General features: G+C 31.1%; 5 protein-coding genes across 6 annotated transcripts; 3 read left to right on the top strand and 2 right to left on the bottom strand.

Annotated features, from left to right (window-relative positions):
- Positions 1-2,147: 2,147 nt before the first annotated feature.
- LOC133699547 (pentatricopeptide repeat-containing protein At4g21170) lies at positions 2,148-6,405 on the bottom strand. Of its 2 annotated transcripts, none has more exons than XM_062122839.1 (3): positions 3,957-6,405; positions 2,982-3,713; positions 2,148-2,881 (listed from the first exon to the last, which is right to left on the bottom strand). In XM_062122839.1, the coding sequence occupies exon 1, from the start codon at positions 6,391-6,393 to the stop codon at positions 4,627-4,629; it is 1,767 nt and encodes a 588-aa protein (XP_061978823.1). In that variant the 5' UTR covers positions 6,394-6,405; the 3' UTR covers positions 2,148-2,881; positions 2,982-3,713; positions 3,957-4,626. The 2 variants fall into 2 exon arrangements, with proteins under 2 accessions (XP_061978823.1, XP_061978822.1); XM_062122838.1 differs by having other exon boundaries at positions 2,982-3,702.
- On the bottom strand, positions 2,382-3,117 carry LOC133700161 (pectinesterase/pectinesterase inhibitor 18-like). Its single transcript, XM_062123707.1, has 2 exons — positions 2,982-3,117; positions 2,382-2,830 (listed from the first exon to the last, which is right to left on the bottom strand). Exons 1-2 carry the CDS (start codon positions 3,115-3,117, stop codon positions 2,382-2,384), a joined length of 585 nt encoding a protein of 194 aa, XP_061979691.1.
- Positions 6,406-11,602: 5,197 nt separating the features above from the next.
- Positions 11,603-13,828, top strand: LOC133698358 (probable xyloglucan endotransglucosylase/hydrolase protein 8). The gene is made up of 4 exons (XM_062121254.1): positions 11,603-11,879; positions 12,035-12,135; positions 12,289-12,491; positions 13,246-13,828. Exons 1-4 carry the CDS (start codon positions 11,705-11,707, stop codon positions 13,646-13,648), a joined length of 882 nt encoding a protein of 293 aa, XP_061977238.1. The 5' UTR covers positions 11,603-11,704; the 3' UTR covers positions 13,649-13,828.
- Positions 13,829-16,369: 2,541 nt separating this feature from the next.
- On the top strand, positions 16,370-17,276 carry LOC133698169 (major allergen Pru ar 1-like). Its single transcript, XM_062121016.1, has 2 exons — positions 16,370-16,643; positions 16,749-17,276. Exons 1-2 carry the CDS (start codon positions 16,460-16,462, stop codon positions 17,042-17,044), a joined length of 480 nt encoding a protein of 159 aa, XP_061977000.1. The 5' UTR covers positions 16,370-16,459; the 3' UTR covers positions 17,045-17,276.
- Positions 17,277-20,828: 3,552 nt separating this feature from the next.
- Positions 20,829-22,735, top strand: LOC133698846 (uncharacterized). Its single transcript, XM_062121935.1, has 4 exons — positions 20,829-21,017; positions 21,120-21,237; positions 22,240-22,331; positions 22,445-22,735. The coding sequence occupies exons 1-4, from the start codon at positions 21,002-21,004 to the stop codon at positions 22,507-22,509; spliced, it is 291 nt and encodes a 96-aa protein (XP_061977919.1). The 5' UTR covers positions 20,829-21,001; the 3' UTR covers positions 22,510-22,735.
- The last annotated feature ends 1,789 nt before the right edge of the window (positions 22,736-24,524 follow it).

Raw genomic sequence — 24,524 nt, 5'->3', positions numbered from 1 at the left:
ATATGAGACAGGTCCTTAATTAATTGCCCAGCTTATTTTATTTGTATATCGATCATAAAGATGGCAACAGGTGAAATATCTGCTGCCATACCTAACCCTTCAAACTTATTGATGATGAGCGAAGGCCAATATATTTTAATAACAAAAACAACTCGCTTGCAATTGCTTGTCTCGATCTACTTTTATATAATTTGCTTTAATTTCTAAAAACTCTCACCTAACTATTAATTTGAGTTTTTATTTTATTTTTTTAAGCTGTTAATTATTACTCTTCTATATATAATCATTTTAATTCTCTGAGACGGGAGAGGATTAGATTGTAAAATCCTCAACTCTTAAGTTCTTATCCATATAAAGTCCAATATTTAATTTCCAAGATCTTTTCATTATCCAAAAAAAAAAGATTAAAAAACAAGGATATAAATAAATTTGATTAGGTAAATACATAACAGGAAGAGTTTCGGCTGGTCTTTCGTGCCCCCCACATGGATAATCCCTCACTGTCATCCATTTTTGTAATGTTAAATCTGATATGGCACCATGTGTGCTTTCTGTTGAAGCTATAAGTAATTCATTGTATGTTCTTAATAGGAAAAATAAAAATAAAAACCCATTATATTTTTTATTATATCTGCAACTACTGTAATGATATCATCCTGTAATCTAATAGTATTGCCGAAGTTCCTATGCTTTTCTGGCAAATCTCACAAAGGGTTTAGGTGTTTTGATGACATGCGAAGTATTTGCTGATAATTGGAGCCACGTTTGTGGCAGCTGTTTCATTGAAGGAAACATAATCATAAAATTAAATCAAGTTGATATATCTACTATTTTTGTCAGCTTTTTTTTTTTTTTTAGTAAAGGTGATGTTTGACATTCTCTTCAATGTGCTTTGAATAGAAAAATCTTTGATTGCATTTAGTAGTTGGGGGATGATTAATTAGAGTGATTAGTGTAGTGGTAAAGGGGTGAGGGTTATTAAGAGTTTAAGGATATGTTTGCATTCAGGCAAAAAAAAAAAAAAAATTGGATTTTCAATTTTTTTATTTTTTTTTCCTTTAGTTCTAAAATAATCTTTCAGATAAAACTTGTTTATTAGTTCATATTTCATTTTGGAAACATGGTGCATTACATGCATTTCCTATATATTTTCAAGAATTTCTTCTTTTTTTTTAAATGTGTATATTGGGGTTTTTGATAGCTTATTGTTAATTGAAGAGCAGTCGAGTAGAATTCGACTAGATTTTCATCGAAGAAAAATGGTGGGGGGAAAGAACTAGAAGGGAAAGTACTTTTCCACTAATAGGAAGTCAATGATGATTTGCTTATATATATATATATATGATTCAATGGACAATCTATCTATGGAGATATATACAACTGAAGGCAAGAAGTGATTTATGTAAACTAGGAATCTAACATGCTTAATTTGGAAGAAAGTAGTGTTGATCTAGTCAATGAGCCTATGATTCAATTGATAACTTATGTCCTTTCTCCTTCATTATATCTTATAATTGAATTTCAAACAAAAAAAATCAGTATAAAATGTCTTATAATAGAAATAGAAGTGATATTGAATTTAACATAATTTAAATAAGTTACGAATATATTTATGAAACATATAAATAAGATAGATTTTACAGAAAAGTTTGAACACGTTAAATTAATACAAACTTTAAGAAAAATAATTATAATTTTACATTTAATTATTGAATCAGACTTAAAAAACTTAAATTTAATTAAGATGTTCTTCAGGTGTACGTAATTTTACGAGGGAATTGGCTATTATTTTAAATTATTTTGATTAGGTTGGGTTTTACTTCTATATAAAGTATTGGTATATTATTTTTTATGAAATTATGAAATTATTTTTCTATAGTTTAGGTTGTGTGACATATATCTTCTCTTGTAATTATCATAAGATCGGAAACATATTTCTCTTATAATATATTAAACATAAAAAGCAATATCATTTCGATATTTGGGATACAAACATGTTCGTTAAAATGGTTGACATCCTGACTGATTTTTTTGGTTTAAACAAAAAAAGAAAGAGTGCTGTAGACACAGAGTTACCATCATATATATTCCGCTCGATCGATCGGAGAATATATATATATGTGGTAAAACTGAGCTATCATGTAATATATATAATTAATGGCCCCTTCTTTTCTCATGTAAGCTTATCGTGTTCAAGTGAATGAACAGGTAGGTATGATTGTATGGTTTTACCTAAACGAACTAAGCTCTTGTCAATATCCCAATCCTATTTCTTTTCTACGTACAGTGGTTCACAAGATTACAGGCAGGTTGTAATGACATAATAACCAGGCTACTTCACTCTTTTACCAGCACCAGCACCGGGTCCCTGGTTCGAGTATTCACCGTAATACAAAGTCTTTGATGGAAACTCCCCTTCCCACACTGACCACCCAGCTGTATTCACCATTGTTGGACTGCATTACAGCAGTCCTAGAAGACTCCTTCCATGGTCGGCCCAGGTATGATTTGAATGAGCCCTTAAAAGGCTGAAGATCAGAACTTGCTATAATGTCACATTTTTGGATTGAAATCCCATGCGTTTTGGTTTGGGTCAGTTCTTCCTGGGCTGTTACCATGTTATTTTGTCCGCTCATGGGCTTTCGTGGTACAAGCTTGCAGTTTTGAGCACCACAGAAGTCTACTGTGCCGGTAATATAGCAATCTCTGTAGAATTGCCGAAGGCTGTGGGCATAGAGGGTGTCTTGGTAGGCATCAATGCGGCATCGGTTGATGACGGATTGATCGGCTCCGACGCGGAGTGCCACGGCTTGATGTTTCTGTGGCCTAGCTGTGTTTTGGAACCAAATATCCTAGGCTATGAATCCATCACCATCAGCAGCTGCATTCATGGATTATAAAACATAATTTCTTTGATGCATTAAGAAGGAGATAGACATAATTTGTATAGAAACTTCCACCAAAAAGAAAGAGATCTTTACCTACTGTTGCAGACTTGAATGTTGCATAGCCATCAACAACATTAAAACTACAAGTAATGATAGTGGAATGCATGCCATTGCCACCAAGCATCACATTCGTCTTTTTCTTTCCAACTTCTACGTTCTCCTTGTACATCCCCTTTTTCACATAAACTAGTATATTGTCTAGTAATATGTTGCAAGATAGACTAATTTTTTTAAAATATGAAAAAAGATATTAAGAGTGAAATTTATTTTAATTGTTTTGTTGAGATGAGAATAGTTGCCTAATAACGCAAATTGAAATAAGATAAAAAAAAATAGAAAGTATAAATAATATAAAATTTAGTCAATAAAATCTTCACACAAAAACTCAAATTTTGAAAAACAATAAAAATCTTAAACAAACAAGAAAATCTAAAAACAAAATAAGAAAACCAATCCCAACAACAATATCCAGGTCTGATTTGAAAGTCTTCTCATCTCATCTGATTACAACAAGCTAATTTTTTATAAAATTAGAGAGGAAAAATCTCTTGATAAAATTTCAATATAATTTAATAGTTAAATAAAAAATCATAGGCAATTTTATTAAGTTTATGATAATTCAGAACTAAAATCTCAGTGCCAATCTTCCAAGAGTTTGCTCACCTAGCACTTCTCTACTCTTGTGCCATGAACCCCGTCCTGAGCCATCCATATAGCCCTTTGATTAACATGAATCTTTTTCCAAATTCGTGTCCTGCAAGAATACTTTCAATTAAAAATAAATACCCGGTTAGATGAATGAGTAAACATCACTTCAAATTTAGTAATGAAGTCCCTATAGAAGTTGTACTTTATATTTATTATTCCTTACTATTTTTTCATGAATTAATTCAATAGTTAATGATTAAAAACAAATACAGAGTCCATTTATTTGATTTTTTTTTTGTTTAAAAAAGATAGTTTTAAATAAAAAAAATCAATTTTAGGGATAACATAATCCCAAACAACCTCTTAGTTTGATCCAGTACAGCTAAAGATACACAATACATTGCTTGCATCTCAATATCAAAGCTTGTATCTGTTGCTTTATCGGTTTAAGCCCCATCTTCAACAACAATTCATGGAGTTTCATTGCTCTTCTCAGTTCCTTTGAAGTAGGAAAGCAGCACATTGTATTTGTGAAACTTGCAATATGGACTCATCATCAAGTTATTCTGTGTAATCAAACACCCAAACCTCTTCATCAACCCTCTCTTCTTTGTTTTTGTAAACCCTAACTTCTTTGACCAACCATCAAGAAGTTCAACCATATGTTGCTTCCTCCAAACTTGTATGCAATTCTCCAACTTACAACATAATGCAAAGGCTTGCTCCATCTTCCTTTGATCTATCTGAAGTCCATCACCTGTTTGTGAGAGGACAAAAACTTGATCTCGTTTACCATCGAGCATCTCATAAAACATGTTATCAGCAGACAATTATGCAGCACTGTAGCACTATATATGCTCATATAACAGAAATTGCATGGTTCGGAAAATAGACCACAACAATATTCTTTAAATTTAGAAACTGTAACGCTTGGCCTGAGCATCATATTTGCTAACTCAAAAACAAAGAAGGGCAAAAGTATACAGTTTGACCAGGAAAAGTCGCAGAACAAACACACTGCCTGTACATTCTACTTGTTGAATTCCAATATCAGCCTTTTATATGCTGCTTTATCAGGTTTCAGCCCCATGTCCAGCATTTCATCATGAAGTTTCATTGCTTTCCTCATTTCTTTTGCCCGGCAAAGCCCACGGATTGTTATTGTAAAACTTTCACTATTCACTAATTTGAGTCCTTCCATGTAATCAAATACCCTAACTACTTCTTCAATCCTACCGTTTTTTACAAGCCCGTCAAGAAGCATATTATATGTTGCAACATCCAAACTTGCTTGCAATTTCTCCATCTTGTTATGCAACGCAACAGCTTTATCAATCTGTCTCCTAGAGCAATAATGCTCAACTAGGGAGCAACAGCACAATGAATCTGGCAGTAATCCTTTCTCTAAAACTAAATCCAGCAAGTCTTCCACTTCCCTCCATCTACGTTTTCTACTTAGTAACAAGATAAATTTAGACAACCCAACTGTACCAGGTCTAAAACCTCTTCTCATCATGTCCCCCAATATCTCATATCCTTCTTCATACTGATCTTCTTCACTGAGAAGATCCAAAAATGCATGATAAGTACTATCCTTCACTCTGATTCCCTTTTCGGAAATTAAACTGTATAAACCAATTGCTTCCTTTACTCTTGCTTCTTTAGACAATGCCTTTAACATACACCCATAAGTAGCATCTTGTAATCCAATCTTCTCATCACAAGCTCTCCTAAAAAACATTGTTGCTACATTCATCTTACACAAATCAGAAAACTTTTGAATGACTGAATCACATTGAGACAAAGGGCATTTTGGAAGCAAGCCTTTCTCAGCCATTATATCCATAACTCTCTCAATCACTTCTTCATTCCCATGTTTACAAGCTCCATCAAGTATCGCACCATAAGTACTAAAACCAGGGTCAAGTTTCCTCTCACACATCTGATTTAGCCTCTCAAAAGCAGCTTCAAAATCCCCTCTTTTACTACAACAATCAATAACACCGTTATACAAAACTGAATTATAAACACCCATATCTAAAAACTTAACAATTCTCTCAAAGTTCCCATCTTTACAAAGAATCTGAGCAACCAACGACCAAGTTAATTTATCAGGCAAAACCCCATCTTTAATCATGGCACAATAAAAACACCAAGCTAATTTAATCTCATTTTCTCTTAGCAAAACATCAAGAATAGCATTACAGGCAGTACCAGAAGCAATAAATCCATTACCCCTCATCTTCCTAAGCATCTCTAAACTTTCCATAAACAGACCCTTATGCGAGTAACATTCAAGAAGAAAACTGAAGGCATCAGACTTTAAACTTTTACCTCTACAAGAATCAACCATGGCCTCTCCAAGAACTGACACATGATGTGTTTTCACCAAAGAATCCATGATTGGTCTCACAGGTAGAGTGAGACCCGAATTGACACAAATATTGATGATGTGACATTGGGATTTAAGGTCTGGTTTAAGCTTTAGATTGGTTTGGACCCAGTTGAAGAAGCGCAGAGAAATTTGAGGGTTAGTTTGTGTTTTGTGGAGGATTTGGTTAAAGAGAGGAGGAGTTAGTTTTGAGGAGAGGTTGAAGTTTTGGAGAAGAGAAATCCAGTTGTGTCTTTGTAAGAGGATTGAGGATATTTGGAACACTAACTGGTTTTGTCTGATTTGGATTCTCCATTTCATGGAAGTTGTTGGGTTTGCTCTGTTAAGAGACATTTTTGTGCACGAAGTTGCTCCCTCTTCCCTCTGAATGACGGTATTTTGAGTTATCTTTGAACGATAAGTCATTCAAGTTGTTGATTCATGAATGACAAAATTCAAATCGGATCTTAGTAACGTCTTCATGTTTAAGACTAAAATCATTATTTAAATGTGTTTTCATGATTCATAAAAAAAAATATTTGTTATAAACTTATTAAATTTAAATTAGCTCATTATAAGTTGGATGAATTGATTCAAATTAATTTAAAATAATATTTTTCAGAATTTTTTTAAAAAAATATTACATTATAAAAACAAAATTAAATGAAGTTTAATTTGATGAAGTTATTGTGAGTGATTTATATAATCAATGTCCTGTTAAGTTAATTTTAGTTTAATTTAATTTAATTTATTATTAAATTATTAAATTTAAACAAGTCATAGATTTATTCAAATTAATTTAAAATAATATTATTTTAGAATTTTTGATAAAATTACGAGTGATTTGTCTAATCGATTATGTTAAATTAATTTTTATTTAATTTAATTTTAAACTCATTTCAGACTAAGTGATCAAATTAACCATCCATCATAGTTTAATAAAATCGCACTTGACATGTATTATTTAATCTTAATTATTGAGAACATTTTATTAAAGTTTAAAGCTATGATATTAACATGAAAGAGAAGAAAGTTAATCAAAATGAATCTGAAGATTGCTTCTTTTATGAATCCCCTTCCACTGATGTTGTTCCCCGTTTCAATCACAGTTGACGCTTACAGATGCAGGAGTCATAGTTTATGTGTACCTTAATCTCTCGAAATTCTAAAATAAATGACCAGATAAACCATAAATAATCCTAAGATTACTAATACTCAAATTAATGATATTTTAAAAACAAATTTAAAACTCAATTAAACTATACATCACATAATTACAGGAGGACTAGCTTTCAATAGGCTGGTGCATCTCCTTGCTTTTTTATTGCAGCTTGCATGATTTTTGCTCATAGTTATTAAATCTGAATTGGTCTGGTGGGTCAATTTAAGATTTGGTTGCTCTGATAATTAGATTAGTTTGGGTTTGCTAAAAGATCAGCCGGTGCAACTGTCCGATTAAAACTGGGCGACTCATGACCCGGGCGAGATTCGAAATTTTTTTTTTTCAAATGTGGTTTTTCTCCTATATTTTTTTTTCATATTTTTTCGTTGGTTATTAACACTTTTAAAGCTCACTATATAAATATTATAAAAGTATTTTATTTTTTCAATGTGAGATTTGAATATTTAATGTGGGATTTGAAACCCTTTAGTAAATATGCTCTATATTCACAAGAAAAAAATTATTTTTTTAATGTAGGAGAAAAAAAAATTTTGGTTTAAATACTTCAACTTAAAAAGCATAACATAATATCTTTTTAATATGAGAAAAAAAAAATTAAAATATTCTTTTAAACTTCATTATTTACAACATGTACAACCTATATTTATATGATTTTTTTCTTAATTATTTCATATGAAATATTAAAATTTTACATATATTTTTTAAAAATTTCTGAATTGACCCAAGTTAACGCAAGTTGAACCATAAAACTCGAGACCCGGCTCTTTAACCGGGTTAACCCCTAAATTGAATTTTATAACTATGCTTTTGCTATGTCCACTTAGTATATGTGTATAAGCACATGTGCATTTTAAGACACTCTTGCTTTTTGTTCGGATTTAGACGCTCATGGCTGCTTTATGCATCTCCACCATCGACTCTATGAATTCCTTTCCTCTTGATTTCCATTGTTTCCCGTCATTCTATTGTTTCCATTTATCATCTTCTAGGCAAAGTTCTCCTGCCTCGGCTCGTGGCATCGCGCGCGGCTGCCATAGCTGGTTTTCATCCATTTAACTTCCTCCAATAGCCCATGATGGTAGAAAAGAAAAACCTCATAACAATATTTAAAAATCTACCATTACAAATCCAAAAGCTATTCTTGAACTAACATATGGAAGATCGTGTCATATGCATGTTTATCACGCCCACACAACACATAATTCAGGTTGATCATTGCATATATCATGAATGAATTAGGTCTAGCACAATGCTTTCATGATGAGTTTGTGATTTCCACAATTTCTCTGTTCATCTCATTTGTTTTGTTAACCCCCTTCTAACCATCAATAAATAAAGAAATTAGCTAGGTGTGACTCAAGTCCATGACCGTTTAAATCGTAATATATAAGTTTTATTATTCACTAGTAGCAACATCACAGTTACCTTCACTCTTGCCCTACACATGAAAATTTAGCTACATTACTAGATCCTAGACAGTTGAGCTTAATAGACATTATGTTGAAATTTGTAAGGTGATAAGGTTTAGAAATCAAATTAGTTACATTTATAGTCTATTTATCTATTATATTTATGTAAAACCACACTACTAAAAAGATATATTTTAATAGCTTGTCACATGGACAACTCTATTTTCTTTTTCAACTTGTTATTAATTACTAGACCAATTATTGATCGTGTGTGTGTGTGTGTGTGTGTGTGTGTGTGTGTGTGTGTGTGTGTGTGTGTGTGTGTGTGTGTGTGTGTGTGTGTGTGTGTTCTGTAACAGATTAATATTAATTTTTTAAAAAATAAATATAAAAAATATTTAATAATATTATTAAACTTAATCAAATGAATTAATTTTAGGCCCAAACGTTGTCAAACCTACACACCTGGACTTGACAATCATACCAGATCTAGGCGTCTATTCATGATAAACAAACCAAGCTTAGATATCTGGGCCTGACAACCATACATGTCTAAAACTCACTCAATTTATTTTTTATTAATCTTTAATTTTAGTGAAGAAATAATCTATAAAATTATACAAAATAAAATGGTCAAAAGAACAATAAATCTTTTATATATACAATATTTTCTTTTCTTGCAATAATATAATTTAAGAATCTAGTAATTTATCCAAGATCCGGTTAGAAAGAAACTTTATTTTAATAAATAAAAGCTATCTCCAAACTATCCTAATTCCTAACTATTAAGACCAAAAAAAAAACACAGACACCCACATTTTCAGTCTAGAACCAGGATAGAATATACGTGGATGTAGCATTAACTTGATTGCTTTATTATTATTATTATTATTATTATTATTATTATTATTGAAAGTTGCTTGGGGTGTGTGTGTGTGTGTGTATTTCATAAATGATTTAACATTCTGGGCACAGGAAGTCAGCCGCTGAACACTTTAAATTACAATGAAGTTTCAAAACGCTGCTGACCCACTTGCTCTTTTCGGTTTGTCGAGGATAATAGCAGCGTATTTAAAATTGTGGTAGATTATACTTTTTAATATATATTTTTTTAGAAATATATTAAAATAATATATTTTTATTTTATTTTTTTAAATTTATTTTTGATATTAATATATCAAAATGATATAAAAACAAAAAATAATAATAATTTAAAAAAAACTCAAAATTTCTATGTAACATGGTTGGAAAGTAAAAATAAACACTGTGTAATGGCTTTTGCCTTTAAGACACCTCCTTACCTATCATTGAAATTAACAAAATTCAATAAAAGAAAGGAATATAAAAAAAATGAGGTCAATTATTCATAAATTAATTTTATATGTTTTAAAATTTTTTTTAAAAAAATTAATATAACCTGAATTATACCAAGTCTATTAGATTTGACTGCAGCAATTACATGCTCGGGTTTTAACCATTTAAAACCCGACCAAGACCCCCACATGTCCAGGTCCCCGGTTAATCCACTTGGTGGGTCCAGGTTTTATATCATTGCCTGGCATGTGCTCCATTGAGATCCAATGTTTGAAGCATTTGACTTGTAATCATGAAACAGTTAATAAGATTCCATCTTTGAGCATCCTAATTAAAGGCATACCACTGGTTGCCCACATGCCCTGTCGTCTGAACCATAGTGAAGAAGAGGATAATGTTAGCCTTCCTTCTCGGTCATTGCGATTAGCATGTTGGTCTTGTGTATTACCGGGAAAGCAAGCTCTGCTTCCTAGTAAAAGTTCTCTCTTTATAGCTTGATATTTGGACCTCCTCCATCGCTGCGTTGAAGTGAAGAGATTGCCTTGAAAAACCTGTAGAGTGCTCTGTTTTTTCTAGAAATGCCCAGGCATGCGCAGTTCATAATTTTTTTAAAAAAAAATTTTAATTTTTTTTGTATATTTTAATTGTTTTGATGCGCTGATCTCAAAAATAATTTTAAAAATAAAAAAATATAATTTTAATATATTTCAGTATAAAAAACACTTTAAAAAACAACCACGATAATACTTCTGTACCCTAAATTAATTTTTTCAGTAATTTTAAAGTTTGAATATTAAAAATATATAAAAAATCTTATAAAAACTGCAAATAGCCTGTAATTTTTTTGTCTGTTTGTTGACCTTTTGAGATTTCACATTATTGTGTGCTTCAAATTCCAGTTGTCAAATCTAAGAACTTTCTGATTATTGTAGGACAAATCAAAATCACTCAGCAACATATGGACCCCACCTTAAAATTCTCTGTCAAAACCCAGTGGAGGGCAGCCTGGCTTTCCATGTATCTTTTATGTGATGTAAATTCTCCTCACACCATTTTTATCAAATGCCTATAATACCCATGCCACTGTTGTATCATTACAAATTGTTTGAGGCCAAATCATAGATGAATTTACTTTAGCTTCTTTCTTTTCTTTCTTTTTTTTTATAAATCATCAATGGCAGGAAAAAATATTTAAATACAATAATTTATTTAATTTTCTGAATTGAATTCAATTCACAAAATTCCAAATATATTATAATTCAATGATTTATCATAGCTATTAAATCTAACCTGACTTAACAAGTAGATTCGAGAGTCAACTGACTTAACTCCTAGTTTGAACAAATTTTTAAAAAAATTATATTCAAAATTGAACATGTTTAACCTAGTTTACCCAGTAAAATTAATTTTAACTCTTTAAAAATAAATTCTTCAAAATAATATATTTTTTAACTTTTTTAAAAAAACCTCAACATTTTGAATTATCTCGTTTCAACCAACATTAATCTGTCGTAATTAGTAATCGAAGTACTTGGATTAGGTTTTATAACTTTGTAATTTATTATAATCTTCCACATCAAAACCCTGATCATATGATTAACATATCTAAGATGGGTAAAATTGTACGTTCCGTTATCATGTCCAAATAATTTATCAACGTTGACATGTCAACTTGGTTTTCCAGTTCTAACCTTCACATTGGAAGTACTGCATTATAAAGTACTAATCATTAAATGCACATCACCTCCTCACAATGATCCAGCTAGCTGCCTGTTGAGAAAGCTCCTTCTCTGCCTTCTGATCCAAGAAAAATTGAGAGAACGTTTCTACAATGGCAGCAGCTCTTCTCTTCATTGCAGCTTTAATGGCTGCTTCATATACATCATCTGAAGCAGCTCAACCAAAAGCTTCTTTTGAAGATAACTTTAGTATAATGTGGTCTGAAGATCATTTCAAAACATCTGAAGATGGGCAGATCTGGTATCTCTCACTGGACAAAGATACAGGTACACAAATTTATGCATTGATGCTTCAATCAAAACCAGCTGAAGTTCTTTATTATCAGTTCATTAATTAAATCAAATAAATATATATTTACCTTGCTTAATGTTCAAGATTGGTATTCTTTTTAAAGTATTAATTTGGTCTCTTGAATATATAGGCTGTGGATTTCAAACCAAGCAGAGATATAGATTTGGATGGTTTAGCATGAAGCTGAAATTGGTTGGAGGCGACTCTGCAGGTGTAGTGACAGCTTATTATGTAAGTCTTTCCTCTACTACCCCACAGGCTCAAAGAGCCTTGAAATCGTAGCCTATGAAGCTTCACTAAGAAATCATACTTGTAATTCGATAGCAAGAACAGAGAATTAATGGGGAAGGAGGCTAATTAAAGAGGATTAACGTATGTTTGCAGATGTGTACAGAGAATGGGGCAGGACCAACAAGAGATGAGTTGGATTTTGAGTTCTTGGGGAATAGAACTGGAGAACCATACTTGATACAAACAAATATATACAAGAATGGGACTGGCAACCGTGAAATGAGGCACATGCTTTGGTTCGACCCTACCGAGGAGTATCACACCTATTCCATTCTCTGGAATAACCATCAGATAGTGTAAGTCCTTCAATCTTGTGTTATATATATATATATATATGATTGATGAGTTCTCAGTTTTAGAAGTAGAGATCAATGTTCGGATTTTTCAAATCTTGGAATCTTTGAAAGCAAAAGCAAAAAAGAAAAGGCCAAAAAAAGTAGATTAAAGGGATTGTTACATGGACCAACTGTGTAAACATGTGATATTGTTTAAGGGCATGCTGGGAACCGCATTTCATTAAATTTTAAATTTTTAAAATTTTTATTTTTTTATTTTTTTGATGTGTTAATATAAAAAATAATTTTTTAAAAATAAAAAAATATTATTTTAATTTATTTCTAAAGAAAAAAATATTTTGAATATAACTGCTTTATAATCTTAAACCATTCTAAATAGTGTTATCCATGTTTTATTTTAATTATAAATTTAAAAATATTTGGTTAATTTATATATATTACAGTTTTGTATAGTTACATTAAAATCTCTTTTTTTTTAAATTTTAATTAATAAAAAAACTTAAGCCCTGTTTAGGGTTGTGATTAGGTGCCAACTGCCGACCGTAACCCCTTCATAAGCATATTTGATGCTTTTAAACAGGGTTGAGGATGCATCGCAGCGGCAACCTCCGAGACCTTAAACCTACCTTTTTCAGATTCTAACATAACCTTAATTCATTGGACTGGATACGAGGATGTCAGCAAATAATAGTTTCAATTTATCCTAAGTGCAAGCCTGCGAAAGTTTTTCACTGAAAATTGATGCAAACTGCAGGTTTTTCGTGGATGAAGTTCCAGTAAGGGTGCACAAGAACAATGGAGAAGCAAACAATTTCTTCCCCAATGAGAAGCCCATGTACCTATTCTCTAGCATCTGGAACGCAGACGACTGGGCCACCAGGGGAGGACTAGAGAAAACAGACTGGAAAAAGGCTCCATTTGTGTCCTCTTACAAGGACTTCAGTGTTGAAGCTTGCCAATGGGAAGATCCCTACCCTGAATGCGTATCAACTACTACTAAGAATTGGTGGGATCAATACGATGCCTGGCATCTCTCAGATCATCAAAAAATGGACTTTGCCTGGGTCGAAAGAAATCTTGTGATCTATGACTACTGCAAAGACACTGAAAGATTCCCAACAGTGCCAGTGGAGTGCAGCTTGAGTCCATGGGATTGATGAGCAAGTGACTGTTTAATTATTATTCTTCGGCATCATTTTTTGTTTCTTCTTCCTTTTTCTTGAATACCGTTTTGAGATGGGTATAAATCACAAAGTATGTATTTTTATTGAATATCTATTTAATTTATTGGATTATTTATATTCAATTAGAGCAATAATTTTGTACCTTGGCTAAAAGTTCTCTCTCTGTTTTTATCCATTACAGCACTAAGACCTGTATATATGAGAGAATAAAATACAAGAACATATATAATTAAAAAAACAAATTAACTATAGAAAATACCATATAGAATATAGATTGCATAAACACAATAAAATACATCAACTCTAGTAGTACAAGTATCAATCTAGGATTATTCACTCTTGATACGAGCATCTATTTAAAAATAAAATTTTATTTTTTATTATAAAGATTGTGTTCGTTTTTTAAGTCTAACTGTCCTTTAAGAAAATTCTTAATTTTTTTTTGCTTTAATATTTTTTATGTTTTTGAATGGCTTTAATATACGGATGTGAAAAATAAATTTTAAACAATAAAAAATATTATTTTAATATATTAAAAAAAATATTTTTAAAAATTATATCTACAACAATTTGAATACAGCCAGATTCAATTATCAAATTCAAAATGACATGAAAGCCTTCAAGAAGTCCATTAGTCCACCACCGATTCTGAAGCTCAAGCCACTTAACATCATGCTTGATGCATATCTGGAGGCTATGTTAACGGATTTCATTTGGGAAGCAAGATTTGATGTAAGAAAAAAAAATACCCACAAATTTTATTTTCTAGAAATTATAAAAAAAAAATTATTTCCTAGAAACCAAATGATGGCTTTTTTTTTTTCCTGCCAATAGAAAAATAATAAAAAAAAAACCCTTAAAAGGGCAATCCAAAAAATAAAAAGATTGGCTTGAAAGTGACTCCTTGATTGACTTTCCTTTTCTCCATTAACATCATATAAAAGGCTTACAAAACAAAGGTTATATTACAAATTCATCAAGTCATGCTTCATACAAGTGCTTGGTTGGGAAGAAACTCTAGCTAAATTGAAGAGGAAAACTCCCACCTACCTACCTTTCAAGAACAAGTTTGTGTCTTTTCTCCTGATGGAGGATGCATCCTCAAGATTACAAGCAAATTAGACAAGGTTGACTAAGTTTATTTTGCTTTTGATGTTGGGGTTATAGGCCTCCTATTAATTGTCATTGTGTGTTTCAATATCTATGGGTATTCCCTTAATTGTAAATTGTGTCAATTGTTAGATTTTTTTTTGGTTGGTATTTTTTTTTTATTGATTATCTTTAACACATACTGAATCTTGGGTTACGTAACTAACCAATGTGATATTTTTTGTTTTCTCTCTAGACAATTATCTACCTATTTTTTTAATGAATGAGAGTATATTTCTTTTTGCTTCTGCTTTGTACATGTGTATTAATGACTTGCTAACTTTCTAATCTGTTTTATTTTGATCTATTATATTTTTATATTTTATCAATATATATTAGACAAGGTTGAATCTCAGTTTTGATGAAGCACTAATCCTGCTTCGCAGAGGAAATCACTTTGGATTGTTGAAAGTTTTTGAAGCACTAATTCTAGAGTTATGACTAATTTCCTAGTAAACCAATTGACTAAATAGATTAAGCTAACAAATTCTATATAAACTTAACGATTGAAAAAAAATTACAATATAAATATTAAACCTAAATCATCTCAGTTTTTTTTATATGGTATTAAAATAAAAAAAATTACAAATTTATCTAATTATAAGGTACCAGAATATCTCTGTTCTATTTTCTAGCAATGTATAACTCCTTTTTTAATCCTCTCAATATAATATAATTTTGAGGCTTATTATTATATTTCACCTTCTAGATTATTTTGAGTAGCCATTAAATAATCTAGATTGATAGCCACTTTATTTGATCATTTGATGACACTTGTGAGCCAATTTTTTTTATATATATAGTGAATGAGAAGTTTTCCATCTATAATCATCTTTGATCTCCATATTCGTCTTCATATGTAATTTAAATTTGTTTACTTTTTCACCCTAAAATATGAAAAAGTTATATTAACATCTAAAATTTTATTTCCAACAACAAAACTTAGTTTAATTGGTCTAAAAATTCAAATTAAAATTAAATTTTAATTTTTTTTAGGATCGAACAACTTTTTTTAATATCAAAACCACCTCCATTAAATTTCTCTATTAAACCCGAATCTATAAACACCAAAATTGAATTTATTGATGGGTAAAATCTGATCACCCGGTAGTTTTTTTCTCTCCTCTCTCAACATTCTGGTTGGGTTTTCTTCTATCAACTGCAATAACCACTATCTTTTTTAGATAAGGGAAGTAAAAAAGATTAAGATAAATTGGGAAATTGGTTTGGGTTAGCTACACACACATGTAGGCATTATAATTATTTTTTAAAGATCCAGTTTTTTTTTTTTTCCCCAAGCAAATTGGGCTGCGGCTGCGCTGTGCAAGAAGGACCTGACTCTTTCGCCAGCATGCTTGCAATTAATTATATAAACACAGAACTACTGTATCAACGATATTGATCATCTTTGTTTAGTTTTCAGAGGTGATTTATTTGACTGGATCATATCAGACAAAAAATGGCCATGAACAGAATATTAAGAGTTCAGTGATCCTTTCACACAACATAGCCATGGAATTCCTCCTATAAATACCACCTCTACTTCTCTTTTGTCCGCACCACAAACACATCCCTTACCAACAAGTTCTCTTCTCCTTTTCAATCTTTTGTGATCTTTGAAAATCCTAAGTTATAATGGGTGTCATCACTTTAGAAAATGAGTTTGCCATTGCTGTCGCCCCAGCCAAGCTTTTCAAGGCATACTGTCTTGATACAGATACTCTCCTGCCTAAAATTCTGCCAGAACATATTAAGAGCTCTGAGATAATTGAAGGAAATGGAGGGCCAGGAACCATCAGGAAGATCACTTTTGCTGAAGGCTAGTATTCATAATATTTTTCGTAATTGTATACTTGCATTTAACATATCACATGCTATATATGCTTGCATGAAGAAGTAATAAAATTAAATTTTCACTGTGCAGGCAAAGAACTCAGTTATGCCAAGCAGATGATTGAAGCCATTGACGAAGAGAACTTAACATACAGCTTCAGCCTGATTGAAGCCAATGTCTGGAAGGATGCAGTTGAAAAGGTGACTTATGAACACAAGTTTGTGCCAACTCCCAAGGGAGGATGCATCTGCAAGAGAACCAGCACGTATTACATCAAGGGTGATGCTGAGATCAACAAAGATGAAATCAAGGACGTGTATGGCAAAAAGACTGCAGGCTTGTTCAAGGCTGTCGAGGCATATTTCTTGGCAAATCCAGATGCCTAGATATGGAAATTCCTTTGCTTGATAATCTCCTTGTGTGAGCTGTTTTTCTTCCTTTTGTTCTTAGCCAAAAACTGGCTTTGGCGTGGCAATAAATTCCTGCACATTTTTTGTTAAGATTTTCTTCCTTGTGTACTTTGAGTATCCTCTTCTCTGTCCGTTCCCAGAGACTAAGAGAGAGTTCTATTGAAGCTTTCTTAAGAAATTAAAAAAAAAAAAACAATGTATTAAATAATATGTCGACTTCGTATACTTTATATTATATTTATTATACTGTCTTTTAAAATTAAATATAATTGAGCAAAAAAAATGTGAATTCAATATTTAAACAGGGTAAAATAATAAAATTTGATATTATTTTTTAATAAAAGATATGCCTTTCTGGGATATCTAAATAAAGAGGAAAGATTCTATTTATTAGACTTAGAAAATATTACTTAATTAATATTTTTTTTAAGGTAGGTATTCGGGCCAGATTGCGCGCACCTCGACTAATTTCACGGGCCTTGAAGTTAACGATCATGTAAGCCTCCAGTGGCCATCATATGAGCAACCACAGAGTTCGAACCTGAGACCATAGAGAAAGCAAACTTTTTAATCCTAAATTTTAATCATTGAACCACCACCTAGATGATTTAATCAATATTTCTTGCTGTGGTCATTTGATTATTCGGGAGCATTTCTATTCAAGAGGACGTTATTGTCTTGCTCCAAAATACATGATAAAAGGCAACTCACGTGAAATTAAGCAAACTTATTATAATTAATTCTAATTAAATCTTAAGAAAAAAATAAAATTATGACAGATTGTTAAAAAGAATGTTTTTAATATTATAATTTTTTTTTTAATCTTATGCGAAAACAAACTAGAGATTAAAATGTGCAGGGTAGCCCCTGTTCCAAAACAGAGATGAACATGTAATTTTTTATTTATTTAAATTTGGTAGACGTCGTTCACCTAATTTTTTTTTAAACAAGAACAAACTACTTGTCATTGCAATGGTAAATAACATGTTGTCTATTGGTTCAACACCGGCTATCTAAGATAGTGGAAAATTGGGTTTTTTTTATTTTATTTTTAGGATCCAAAAACCCTATTTCAACACTTTATTTAGTTGAAAATATCTAAAAAAAATATTATAAAAATATTAATAAATTTATTTTTTTTGTTTTAAATCAACATTAAATAGATAAAAAAGAAATGAAAAATCAACTCGAATTTAAAAAATTTCTTAACTGCGGATCTTTTTTTTTGACAAAATAAAGACTAAAAACAAAAATAATTTAGCTTTTCTTATTGAAGAAAACTCCAAGATTAATTTTTTTTGTCGTTGGAATTGGCCAACTGATCATTTTTTCTATTTTCACTGCTTTTTAGCAACTCTTTTTCTCCTTTCAAATCAAAAAATTAAAATAAGAACAAAATAAAATTTTGAACTAAAATATATAATTGTCAAACTAAAAGGACAAAAAAAAATTTAAATAAAATCCGAAGGCATAATTTATCAAAAAGGTGTTGAATACACAATGCCAAAAAAAGACTTTATTTTTTCATAACCATCGATTTTGGTCCCCTCTTTTTTAATTTTTTACAAAAAATAAAACCAAATTCTTCATATATATATATATATATATATATATATATAGTGACTGAAAAAGTGGTTAATTGATCATTTCCAGTTATAAAAGAAGTTGAGTTTAGTGTCAATGTATTTTATTCAATAAAAAAAGTTTAATTGTGTTTTTAGCCTTTATTTTGTAGAAAAAATAGATTGAGATCGAGAAATGTTTTAAATTTGGATTGATTTTTCATTTTTTTTCGTATTCAATGTTGATTTAACACATAAATGGATTGATTATCGATATATATATATATATTGTCGTTCCTGTCGCTCCAGCCAAGGTTTTCAAGGCATACTGGCATGATATAGACACTCCTGCCTAAAATTCTGCCATAACATATTAAGAGCTCCAAGATAATTAAAGGAATAGAGGGCTCGAAACCATCAGAAAGATCACTTTTACTAAAGGCTAGTATTTGTAATATTTCTCGTTATAATTATATATTTGCATTTAACATCTCGCAAGTTTGTGCCAGCTTTCGAGGGAGGATTCATCTGACTGCAAGAGAACCAGCACATGCTACATCAAGAGAACCATCTAGATGGTGGCCTAGTGGTAAGAGCTTGGAACTAAGGGGTTTGCTCCCTCTTAGGTCTCAGGTTCAAACCCTGTGGCTACTCATATGATGGTCACTGGAGGCTTACATGGTCGTTAACTTCAGGACCCGTGGGATTAGTCGAGGTGCGCGCAAGCTGGCCCGGACACCCACGATAAAAAAAAAAGGGTGATGTTGAGATAACCATTTCGGTGGTGGTCAATGGTGAAAATTTAGGATCAAAAGGTTTGTTTTCTCTGTGTTTTCAGATTCGAGTCCTGTGGTTGTTCATATGATGACCACTAGAGGCTTATATGGTCGTTAATTTCAGAACCCGTGAGATTAGTCGAGATATGCACAAGCTGACCCGAACACCCATATTAAACTAAAAAAACAGAGTAATGTTGAGATCAACAAAGATCAAATCAAGGATGTCTATGACAAAAAACCGAAAGCTTGTTCATGGATGTTGAGGCATATTTCTTGGCAAATCCAGATGCATAGGTTTGAAAATTCCTATGCTTTTATAGTCTCTTTGGTTTTGCATATATATTAGTTTGGGATGTGCATTTTTATTCAAGAGTAAACCTTGTGAGTTGGATTAATTTTTCTTTTAATCTAGAAAAAAATTCAAGTTTTAAAAAATTATTTAAAATTGTTACTAAACTCAATTAAATAGGTTAACTTTGAATTCTCCCCGTCTGACTCTTTGTGTAGTCTTAGTTTAAAATTAACTATGTGAGAATTGCTTCTGATATGACTCATATAATTTAATAGATCAAAAAATAACTCAGATAATTTGTAAAAAAATATGATTTGATTTAAAAAAGATTCAAGATGTTATTTTTTAATATCGTGATGATGACATGTTGAATCAACTCGGGTGTTGGGACTTAATCATCAAAATTCATGATTTTGATCATGGACTTTATTAAGTTTAAAAACATTATTTTTTTTAATAATATGACAATAAAAATAGATGCATGCAAAAAGTATTTTTTTTTTAAATAATAAAAATTATCTTGTGATCCAAGTGTTTACTTACAAACAATGTATAGAAGCAGTTTTAATTTTCATGTAGTCGAATAACACACACGAGAAGAATATTTATTTATAAAAAATATTAGGGAAAACATTAATTTAATCTCAAATCTTTATACTCATTATTTGAGTTCTATATAGGAAAAATAATAAGGAAAATATTAATTTAGCCCCAAGACTATATACTCATCCTAAGCTAAGTTCTAAACTTATAAATTTTATCAATTTGATCCAAATATTTCGAAAATATTAATGTTTATAAACATTTTCATCAAAGTTTATTCAAATTGATGCTATGTTAGTTCATAAATAAGCATTTTAGACTGAATATGTTGATCTTCATTCACTTTCCCATCAACTGTTTTTCAAATTGACCCCATCTTGTATATAAATTTCCACAATAGAGTTAAAATATTAAAAGAAATTGATAAAATGATGCAATTAAAAATATAGAAAACATTTAGGACTTCATTGATAAAATATATAAATTTGGGTCCAATTGAGTATGGGTTTATAAGTCTGAGACTAAAATTGAGGTTTCCCAAAAATCTAAACACCATAAAACTCACCGACTCTTCGGTCAACATTACTTGCCGCAGTTTGAAATTTCCTTTTAGCAGTAAGGACACTTTAGTTAATTCAGCCGTCCAATCCAAAACTCTATACATACATAGCAACGACTTGTCTCTCCAATCTCCTCTTCTCCAGGAAATCTCAATTTAGGGCAAAAATCCCCAAAAATCAGAGCAAAAACAACAAAAATGGTGTGCGAAAAGTGTAAGTCTCTTAATCTCGCATCCAAATATACTTAATATATGGTTAATTGATCTAATTTTGTCTCGATTTTTGAGATTTATATTTTAATTTTGATTTTTTTAGGTGAAAAGAAGTTAAGTAAGGTGATTGTTCCTGATAAGTGGAAGGAAGGAGCTAGCAACACCACCGAAGGCGGTGGACGGAAAATCAACGAGAATAAACTCCTTTCCAAGAAAAAAAGGTTCTCTTATTCTTTTTTTTTTCAGCTTTTTGTTTCTTCTTGTTTTTTTTTTGTTAGTTCCTGGCTGTGAACGTTAACACAGTGAAAAAATAATTTTTTTTAGTTTGCGTTTTGGGATTTCTCAGTAGTGACTAGATAGTGTGGAACAACATGTGGTAATGCTGTTTGATAGTGTGATTTTTATGGTATTTTCTGAGCATATGAATGCATTGCGATGCGGATGAATACCTAGGTTCTTGCTTATTGTGCAACTTGCCCGTTCTTGGATTTGTGGTGTGGATGTGTTAAAATATTTGGTAGAGTATGATTATAGATTAGCTTCGATAGTATAGCTATTTGTTTGGATTATATGTGTAGAGGAAAAGAGTTTGTGAGCTAGTTTAAGGGTAAATTAAGTGTATGAAAACAAACTGTGGGAGTTGGAGAAGTTTTCGACTTGTAGGATCAGAATACCCGCAAGGGTTGAAGCTTCTTTCTGTAGAGAGTATGGAGTTCCTGTGCTACATGAGGAATTAGAGCTATTGTGCCAGAATTTTAGAAAAAAATGAGAAGGCTTGTATTTGTTTTTATAAGCATGTTGGCTTTGCTAAGAAGGTTACGAGCAAGTTATTTGGCGATGTTTGTGTTCTTACTTAATGTATCTGCTAGAAATTTTGTTACCCCTTTTGCCGAGTGAAGGACATATAGATCTTAAGTAGCAGTAATAGCCAGTGGGTGATTAGGGAATTAGAATGCAAGGATCAGGATGGGTTTGGTATAGACGCGGTAGTTGTTGTTGTAACTGATTTCCATATTATTTTTATAGTCCAGGTTGAATGAAAGTTTGTCTTTCTTCTAGTTTACCTCGTGTTCCTGTATTACACTTTTGCTGCTCTTTTTTTTTTCATTAGACGTGATAGTTTGTTGACACTAATGGTGTTTCACAGTAGCAATGGGATTTCGCATTTGTAATTCTTGTGGTGTGATTCTGTTTTAACTTATTTGGAGTTCTATTTCTTGCAGATGGAGTCCTTATGGAAATACCAAGTGCATGATTTGCAAGCAGCAAGTACATCAAGATGGCAAGTACTGTCACACCTGTGCTTATTCCAAAGGTACCCGTTGTTGATGTTCTGACTTCTGTTCTGTGTTCTGATTCAGATTTGTCGAGTTTAACATATTAGTAATTGTTTTGCAACAAGTTCTAATTTTGCTATTAATATTGCAGGAGTTTGTGCTATGTGCGGAAAGCAAGTACTTGACACCAAGCTTTATAAACAAAGCAATGCATAACACAACTGAGATGCTATCTGGTGCTTCTGGTTTGAGTGTTATAACTGTTGACTTGTGACTGCATCTCAGCTCAATCGTCAAGCTTATGAATATGTAATCGGATCTGTAACAATCGCTGACAGTCATGTAATATACTAGAACGCTTGGTTGGTTTCTTTATTGCTTATCAACAAATTATGTTACGAGTACAGTATACAATTTCATATCTATTTTCTTTTTTGATTCACCCTCCAATGCACACTTGTTTGGTATTATAAAAGATAGTGAACTTTTAGAATGATACAACTTTTGAAGTGATAATTTTTTTTAGAATGATGGGAAATATGTAGAAGTGTTTGGTTAACTATAGGCCAGGTTGAAAAGTGAAGTTGTATTGAAATTAATAATAAATTTATACAGTAGATATTATACATATATCATATAATAGAATTTTACTTTATCATTAAATATAAGAGAACTGGCTTTACATACCTTTATAACAGGGCACTATCCTTACATGTATTCAATGTATCTTTATAATGTTTTTACATCTTCAACCTATCATTTTGTTATATTTTCATCATCAAAACTAACATAAGTACATAAAATGTTAAAAAATATGATGAAAATCAACGAAGGATATAACAGTCAGTCAACATGAGGAAATATGATGAAAGGATGGATTAAAGGCAAATAAACAACCATATTTTTAAGAATAGATTGGATATAAGGATGAATTAGACACAAACTCTAAAATATAAGGACGTGAAAGGATACGTGTGTGCGTGTATTCAGCGGCGGAACTAAGGGGAGGCTAGCAGGGATCCGGGTCCTTGCTAAACCTTTTTTTTAGTTTTTAAATATAATAATTAATAGTAATAAATTATTATTTTATTAGTTATATTTGATTTTAAAACTATACCTCCGTGTAATAAGCTTTTCAATTCAATTCCCTTCCTTTACTTTTCAATTTAATTCCTTTCCTTTACTGACTATTGTCTCTCTATCTCTTTCTTCTCTAACCCTAACTGAAAAATCTAATAATACAAAGCAATAGGTTAAAGCAAAGCTGCTGTTTTTTTTCATTAAAATAAGGTAATTGGTGACTAATTTTTTTTTTTTATGTTTGTTAAAAATTTGATGAATATATATATATAAGTATGCTATTTTTTTTTAGATCTACTAGTTTTACCATTTTTTATTTCTTGTTATAGTGAATGTTGTTTTTTCTAATTAATTGGATATATTTTATGGGTTTGTTTCGATTATGCTTGAATTTTTTTATATTTTGTTTCTAGCAGAGTTATCAAAATTATCAATTTTTTCTCACGTGTACCTTATTATCACCAGGTTCAATATATAATTAGACACGATCTTTATAGCCAAATTGAGTTCTTTGAAGAGCATATACTCAACTTTGATTAAGTGTAAGTTTTTTTTTTAAGAACCAATAATCCTATTTTTTTTTTATGTTAGATATGCTTTTATATATCAATTTTTTTTTAATATGTTAATTTTGCTTTCATATGTCAGTGTGGTTTACATGTAAAAATTTATTTTTGATTCTGATTATTACTTCAACACATCGTTATTTGTATTTATTTTTAAAACAGGAAACAATAAAAATTTATGATGTTTTGATTTTAGGTTGAACCATGAATAAAATAAGAAGAATTGATTTCTTTTTTGAGAAAAAGAGGAAAAATATTAATAACTCACAGCCTAGTGAATCAACTCCAATGTGTAATGTTGAAGTTATGGTTGAACAACCCCAATGTGCTTCAGTTTATGAAGAACCTGCATTGATTAATGAGCAGCCTCCTACTAGAATCGACATTACTCATCTGATTAGAGATCCAAGCAATCGTCCTCAAATTTGGAAATACCCGGTTAATCAACAAGATGAAATTAGAAGGGCATACATTAATTTGGGGCTATATCAACCTTTGATATTTGAATATCCGCTGACTGGTAAAGAACATCCTCGTTAATTTCAATCTTATTGGTTCAAAAGTTATCCATGGCTTGAATATTCA

The sequence above is a fragment of the Populus nigra genome, chromosome 7 (assembly GCF_951802175.1).
Source record: "Populus nigra chromosome 7, ddPopNigr1.1, whole genome shotgun sequence".
In the NCBI taxonomy this organism is placed as follows: Eukaryota; Viridiplantae; Streptophyta; class Magnoliopsida; order Malpighiales; family Salicaceae; genus Populus; species Populus nigra.
Note: the sequence above shows the minus strand (reverse complement) of the source record. Positions and strands in the feature narration are given on the sequence as shown.

Bases quoted from the DNA above. Each gene is read 5' to 3' on its own strand.
- LOC133700161 (XM_062123707.1), bottom strand. From the start codon at position 3,117: ATGTACAAGGAGAACGTAGAAGTTGGAAAGAAAAAGACGAATGTGATG. The intron at 2,831-2,981 runs GTAAAGATCTCT...TCCAAAACACAG, and splicing joins ATTCAAGTCTGCAACAGTAG to CTAGGCCACAGAAACATCAA.
- LOC133699547 (XM_062122839.1), bottom strand. From the start codon at position 6,393: ATGACTTATCGTTCAAAGATAACTCAAAATACCGTCATTCAGAGGGAA.
- LOC133698358 (XM_062121254.1), top strand. From the start codon at position 11,705: ATGGCAGCAGCTCTTCTCTTCATTGCAGCTTTAATGGCTGCTTCATAT. The intron at 11,880-12,034 runs GTACACAAATTT...TTGAATATATAG, and splicing joins CTCACTGGACAAAGATACAG to GCTGTGGATTTCAAACCAAG. The intron at 12,136-12,288 runs GTAAGTCTTTCC...GTATGTTTGCAG, and splicing joins GTGTAGTGACAGCTTATTAT to ATGTGTACAGAGAATGGGGC.
- LOC133698169 (XM_062121016.1), top strand. From the start codon at position 16,460: ATGGGTGTCATCACTTTAGAAAATGAGTTTGCCATTGCTGTCGCCCCA. The intron at 16,644-16,748 runs GCTAGTATTCAT...TTCACTGTGCAG, and splicing joins GAAGATCACTTTTGCTGAAG to GCAAAGAACTCAGTTATGCC.
- LOC133698846 (XM_062121935.1), top strand. The intron at 21,238-22,239 runs GTTCTCTTATTC...TATTTCTTGCAG, and splicing joins CTCCTTTCCAAGAAAAAAAG to ATGGAGTCCTTATGGAAATA. The intron at 22,332-22,444 runs GTACCCGTTGTT...TTAATATTGCAG, and splicing joins CACCTGTGCTTATTCCAAAG to GAGTTTGTGCTATGTGCGGA.